General features: G+C 54.0%; 1 protein-coding gene across 1 annotated transcript; it reads left to right on the forward strand.

Annotated features, from left to right (window-relative positions):
* Positions 1-14: 14 nt before the first annotated feature.
* Atf3 (activating transcription factor 3) lies at positions 15-6,185 on the forward strand. The gene is made up of 3 exons (XM_055609281.1): positions 15-255; positions 3,955-4,062; positions 4,843-6,185. The coding sequence occupies exons 1-3, from the start codon at positions 16-18 to the stop codon at positions 5,038-5,040; spliced, it is 546 nt and encodes a 181-aa protein (XP_055465256.1). The 5' UTR covers position 15; the 3' UTR covers positions 5,041-6,185.
* The last annotated feature ends 475 nt before the right edge of the window (positions 6,186-6,660 follow it).

A 6,660-nucleotide genomic window follows, 5' to 3' on the forward strand; every position in this document is an offset into this window, starting at 1 on the left:
TTTTTTTCCAGCAAAATGATGCTTCAACATCCAGGCCAGGTGTCAGCCTCCGAGGTCAGCGCCTCTGCCATCGTCCCGTGCCTCTCACCGCCCGGGTCACTGGCGTTTGAGGATTTTGCTAACCTGACACCTTTTGTCAAGGAAGAGCTGAGGTTCGCCATCCAGAATAAGCACCTCTGCCATCGGATGTCCCCGGCGCTGGAGTCTGTTACCATCAGCAACAGACCTCTGGAGATGTCAGTCATGAAATCTGAGGTGGGTTCCGCCAGCCCCTGTCCATCCTTTCAGCACACAGGCATCACACACTCTCCACATTCCAGCACATTCAGGAGCCTTAGAGTTGGGGATAAGAACCAACAAAAGCACAGCTGCCTGCGGGCTTTTGTTCCAAAACTGTTGTCTAAAGAGAATGGAACGAAGAGTAGAATCCATGAGTGGGCGGGAGCAGTGTGCACCTGTGGATGGGCAGGACTAGTGTGCATCTGTGTGTGTGTGATCAAGAGGCTGAAACAGGAAGATCAAGAGAATGGTGAGTTTGAGGCCAAGCTGAGGTACATAGCAAGACTCTCTTAAGAGAAAACTGGCAAGAAATTGAGAGGCAGCACAAAGGGAGGGCTCAGCAGTTAAGAGCACTGGCTGCTTCTGCAGAGGACACAGGTTCAGCTCCCGGCACCCAGAGGTGGCTCAAAGCTGTCTGTAACTCCAGCTTCCCGGATCCGGCATCCTCTTCTGGCCTCTGCAGGCACCTGCACAAATGTGTCACACACGCTAAGTGCAGGCCAACACTCACACGAGCAAAAGAAAAGACCCAGCAGCGAACTCGGGACGGAGAGAATTGAGCAAGTGCACAGACGTGGGCACCTGTGCAGGCAGGGCTCACGCACACACAGAAGAACCCGTATCAAATCGAGGCCAGGGAAAGCCACTGCTCAGGGCCGCTTAGCTAGGACTTGAGGAGAGGGCGTGGGGTGGGAAGGGGGAGAGTGGGGAATGGGCACAGACTCTGCAGCTGCTCATTGAGAGTAGATGAGAGCCGCCGGGAGGGTTTTGATCCGACCTGATTCATTTTTATGCGACTCCCGGACACCACGGTTGCTAGGTCAGTAAGCCAGGAAGTGTGCTTAGAGGGGAAACTTTGGGGCCTTGTGCCTACAGGGAGGAAGGTCCGGGTGCTAGTGCTGAAAGGTCCTGACTTCCGAGTCTAGGGTAACGCCGCTCTAGGTGTGGACATGGCGTGGGAAGGCAGGAGTGTCCGTCCGCTTTCTGCGGGGCTCTGGACAGGGGCAAGAGCAGAACCTGGGTCCGATGTCAGACAGGCAAGCACAGATGTGAGCTGTGAGGCCAGGACACAGGGCTGGGAATCGGCCAACTACGGACGGTGCTGGAAGCTGTAAGGTTTGGTGACGGCGCTTTCTGTGTGGAGACTCAGAAGAGGCAGGAGCATGGCGGCGATTTCCATCGCCGTCGAGACCCAGGGACGAGCGGGTTAGCCCTACCTTCCTGGTAGCAGTGCTCACAGGCTTAGTAGACTCTGTGTTTGCGCCCCACGCGCACTGCTCTGTGCTGGGAGACCTTTCCATGAGGCTCCTGGGGTGACAGACATGGTTACTGAGCTGCGGTTGCTGGGCACGAGCTGCCTCAAGAACCGAAGAGATGAGCTCTTGCAACTTTGTCAGCCTTTCTCAGTGGGGATCCTTTCAAGTTTGCCTAACGGGTGTGATTGCAGCCCTCTGGAAGAACTGAAACTGGCTCAAAGAATGTATGTTTAAAGGGAGCCTGAGCTCTAGGTGTGAAGAGTGTATGACCTTGCTCCTGATCCCTAGCGCTGGGGGTAGAAAGGGATTGGTAGACAGGACCGACATTTGTGGAAGGTCTGAGGGAACCTGGCTCATAGCATCCAGCAAATGAGCACAGGGTCTATTTATGATGCTGTTGCCGCGGGCACCATTAGGGGCATTGGCCATGCTTCCAGCTAACTCAGAGGTCAGAGGGGGGACCACAAAACAGTCACACTGGAATCATGACCAGTGCTGGAGAGTGAGGGCGAGAGTCTGGGACATCCTGGAAGAGCTTTTCATGTAATGGTATAGTTTGAAACGAAAAGATCCAGTAGTAGGGGGAAACTGGGAAGAAAGGAGACAGACAGTGGGTGGACTGGGAAGGACAGTTGGAGAGGCCACTAGCGGAAGAAGGGGGTGATGCTTCCACGCCCTGACTCTAGAGGAAAGGACATCCTTGTAAGAGAGTCTTCAGTTCTGAATTCCAAGGATTAATATCAAAACCTTAGTTCAAAATTCCAAATATTTTGAAGTAGATTTAGTTTTAATTTGCTACATCACCAATATGATTCTTTTTTACTGGCTCTTTGCTTTCAGTTTGTTATTTTAACTTGATGTGCGAGTGTTTTGTCTGCACAATTGTATGCGCCCTGTGTGCGCGCCTGGCACCCACAGAAGGCACAAGAGGGTTTTAGACCCCCTGGAATTAGAGCTATGGTTGTGAGCCACCACGCGGGTGCTGGGAACCAACCCAAATTCTCTGCAAGAGCGGAAAATGCTTTTAACCACTGAGCCGTCTCTCTGTGCCCACCGTGTGTGTGTGTGTGTGTGTGTGTGTGTGTGTGTGTGTGTGTGTAATTTTTATATTTCCTGGGTGTGTGGCCCTGATGGTTATGGTTGCTTGGGCTTTGCCTCCCTAGATTGGAAGACCTACACCTCAGTGCAGTGTCTTTGATTTAAAAGAACAGGAAGCGGTCAGGAGTGGGTCAGTTGTGCATCCTGAAGCTGGCAGGGTCTGGCACTGGCCATGAGAGTTCATCCCAGCCGGACTTGGGCCTGAAGCAGAGGTCAGGAGCTGGGTGTGCTCATTCTCCTTAGGACACAGGCTTGGTCAGGGTCTGGGTAGACATCCGTGCCAGGCCACACCCTCCAAAGCTGGACAGGGCTGTTCTCTGAGCCCCAGGGTTGACTCAGTGAGAAAATGAGTGTGATTTGTTGGCTGAGTCAACAGGTGGCCCGGTGCTCTACCCTCAGCATCCCGCTCTGGGCTTATTAGTACCATTTTGGTACCATGATGACCTCAGGTCCCGATTCTCCGGGAGCTCACTGGCCTGGTAGGAAGGATGTGAGTTCTCTTCTTGTCACTGAGGTCAAGTGGTTGACAGAAGCCACTTGGGGAAGTTTGTTTTGGTTCACAGTCCACGGGTGCAGTCCGTCGTGCAGGGAGGACGCAGCAGCTGGGGTGGCCCGTGCTGAGAGCTCGTGCTCAGCTCTGTGGCTCGGGAGGCAAAGCTCCCTCCTTCTGCAGTAGCCCAGCCCTGCAAGCCATGTCCTCACCTCCACCACTGCCATCGGAGCCTCCCACCCCTGTCAAAGGTTCCACAACCTTCCAAAACACGACTAGCAGGAGAGTGTGGCTAGGGGCTGATCTAGAGGTCATTCCTGGCCCCAGGGGGAAGGACACACAAATTCTTTGTGTGTTTGTGTGTGTGTGCCTGTCTTGATCTTAATTAGTATCAACAGTTTTCAGTTTAAAAATTCAAATTCTTATTTAAGAATGCAAATACATTTTTAAAGTAGCTTCCATTTTAACTTACTAATCTCAAATCTAACTCCACTTTAGCTTTTGCTGTTCATGCTTAGTGTGCGCACACCTGTGTGAAGGGAGTCCGCACCAACTTAAGCATGAGGCTGGAGAGATGGCTCAGCGGTTAAGAGCCCGGACTGGAATTCCCAGACCTGCAGCGTATGGCTCCCAGCAGCCTGTAGCTCCGGGCCCCCGGGATCTAACACTCTCTCTGGCCTCTGAAGACACCAGGAATGCGTGTGGTAGACACACACAGACCAACATAGACATACACACATACACAGGAGTGGTGAAGCACAGACAGAAAGCCCACAGCCTTGATACTTTGGATTCATGGTGGCTTATATGTGTGCCTCTTGGGTTTTATAGGTGGCCCCTGAAGAAGACGAAAGGAAAAGGAGGCGGCGGGAAAGAAACAAAATCGCAGCTGCCAAGTGTAGAAACAAGAAAAAAGAGAAGACGGAGTGCCTGCAGAAAGTGAGTATTGGCCAAGCTTCCCCTGCCTGCTGCTCACACTTCCCCTGCCTGCTGCCACACCTGCCCTCAGCAGCCTCTGTGTGAGTGGCAGAGGGGAGTCAGAAGCCTGTGTGTGGTGCACAAATGCCAGCTGCGGGCAGACGACGGGGCAAAGCTGGAGCATGGTGGAGAGGACTCTGGGTGTGCAGAGTGAAGACCGTGGGCTGAAACACGGCAGTGTCTGGGGCCAGCAAGCTGGCTGTGGGTAAAGGGGCTTGCCATGCAAACCTGCCATGGGTTTGGTGCCCAGAACCCAGTGTGGACGGAGAGAACTGGTTTCGGAAAGTGACCTGCACATGCCTGCCGTGGTGCAAACTTGTTCATATGCCCTCGGCAGTTCTTACTCGTTAAAGAGGCTTTGCGCACCAGTTTTGCCAAATAAAACAAAACAGTAAACCCTGCCACTGCCGTTGGCTCTTAAGGAGAGCTGTTCTCACGCTCGGGTTAGCTCGGCAACCCAGCCATGCTTGTTCCTGCGTGGATCTGAGCCCTGCCCACTTCTCCCGCCTTAGACAGCCCTGAGCATCCTGGCAGACTAGCCCTCAACAAGAGTCACCAGGGTACAGAACGGGTCCACAGGCAAGGCAGGCCTCAGAGCCTGGATGGCGCTGCAGGGGCCGTGCCCGCTCCCCCACATGTGTCCCTCACTGCCTCAGAGTCGGTGACAACACCGGCTTGCGTGTCTCTGAGAATAACTCTGTGGGTACGGGAGCCAGGGTGTCATTGTCACTTGTCCCCCAGGAGTCGGAGAAGCTGGAGAGCGTGAACGCAGAGCTGAAGGCGCAGATTGAGGAGCTCAAGAACGAGAAGCAGCACTTGATATACATGCTTAACCTGCACCGGCCCACCTGTATCGTCCGCGCCCAGAACGGCCGGACCCCGGAGGACGAGAGGAACCTCTTCATCCAACAGATCAAAGAAGGAGCGCTGCAGAGCTAGGCGCGGGCGCGGGGCGCCTGGGGAGTCCTCATCCTCCTTTTCCACCCCGAACCCTGAAGCCACTGCAAAGCTGGCTTCCTGTGCACTTCTAGAATCTCATCAGCCGAGAGCCGTTGGGGCAGGAGCGACGACCCGCGTCGTGACAACCAACCTACTGCATCGTCCCACTCTGCCCTAGAGCCACGAACGAGCAGGAGTGCCCTTTGTCTCGCTAACTCCAGGATTTAGGCCTTGCCGTCCGGCCATTCTCAGATGACATAGCTGGCCCCTGGCTGGGGCCCTGTGCAAGCCAGAACCCCACTGATGGGATTCACGCAGAGGTGTCTACTCACAGGTGGGGGGACGGCGTCCTCCTCCGTGGCAGGCCCTCGTCGGGCAAATGCGGCAAGAGGCTGTCTAATGGCCAGGGTGTGCTTTCTAGAAGATACGCTGTTCTGTCCCAGGATGACTGCACAGGGCGTTCGTTTCAGAACCAGGCGTTGTCCTGCTTAGATGTTTGTCTTGCACAACACTGGCGCGATTTTTCCAGGAGTTTCATCAGACCTGATTTCTGAGAGTTTGGGGGCTGCCATCGTGGTCAGTGTCCTTCAGAAGCCATCGGGTGGCCACGCGAGCTTGCGGCCCCAGGGCAGTGGAATGGGCCTGGTGACCAGCTGTGCTAACTTGTGCCGACAGGAGGCCTCCCTCCCTGTGCCCACTGCTGAGGAAGAACCCGGGCACCTCATCAGGTCCTTGGCTGCAAACGACATCACAGAGAGAAGGCGCGAGTCCAACTTCCAAAGGGCAGGACTGTCCTTTCCACTCAGTGACGGGCAGGAAGCGCCAAAGAGTGCCCGTTTCCCACAGGCTGTGGAGACGGGCGTGCTTGAAGCCAGGTGCAGGGCCGGATGTCTGAATCGTGCTGATGGCATTGTTTTTGTATTGTAGCTGTTTGGAGACGTGGCCCAGAGCATTCTGGCTGGGAGATCCCTCTCTGGCCACTAGGACTCTGGCTACTGTTAAAATTCTGATGTTTCTGTGAAATCCTCAGTGTTTAATCCTATTCAATAGTATCATTACAATTTTCTGTAAGAGAGAGTATTACTTATTTATCCCAGTATTCCCAGCCTGTCAATATAATAAATATCAGAACAAGACACAGTGAACCTAGGTGTTGTTCTGGTTTCCGCTAAGCCGCTGAAATACTGCCGCTGCCTCTGTCATGGGGGGAACACTAGGGAGGGAGCTGGCTTTTCTTTTTAGTTTATGTTTTCTGTGTATGGGTGTTTTGTCTGCATGTATGTCTGCACCACATGCGTGCAGTGGAGTTTCAGAGGGTTATGAACCACCGTGTAGGGGTGGGAATGGAACCCCTGGTTTTCTCCAAGAGCATCGAGTGCTGTTAGCATTGAGCCATCTTTCCAGCTCAACTTATTTTTATTTATAATTGGGGGGGGGGGGGCATTGAGTGCCTTTGCCCACAGAGACAGAAGAGCTTCTAAGCACCACGCCGTCTCTCCAGCCTAGGCGGGTGACTTCCAGTCCCGTCCTCAGCTGGTCGCTTGATGCTCAGTGCCTCACTGACAGACCCTGAAACAGCATTGCCTTTGTCCTTCACACCCAGCTGCTTGACAATAAGAT

The sequence above is a fragment of the Psammomys obesus genome, unplaced genomic scaffold (assembly GCF_907164565.1).
Source record: "Psammomys obesus unplaced genomic scaffold, mPsaObe1.curated_primary_1811, whole genome shotgun sequence".
Classification (NCBI taxonomy): domain Eukaryota; kingdom Metazoa; phylum Chordata; class Mammalia; order Rodentia; family Muridae; genus Psammomys; species Psammomys obesus.

Bases quoted from the DNA above. Each gene is read 5' to 3' on its own strand.
- Atf3 (XM_055609281.1), top strand. From the start codon at position 16: ATGATGCTTCAACATCCAGGCCAGGTGTCAGCCTCCGAGGTCAGCGCC. The intron at 256-3,954 runs GTGGGTTCCGCC...TGGGTTTTATAG, and splicing joins TGTCAGTCATGAAATCTGAG to GTGGCCCCTGAAGAAGACGA. The intron at 4,063-4,842 runs GTGAGTATTGGC...CTTGTCCCCCAG, and splicing joins AGACGGAGTGCCTGCAGAAA to GAGTCGGAGAAGCTGGAGAG.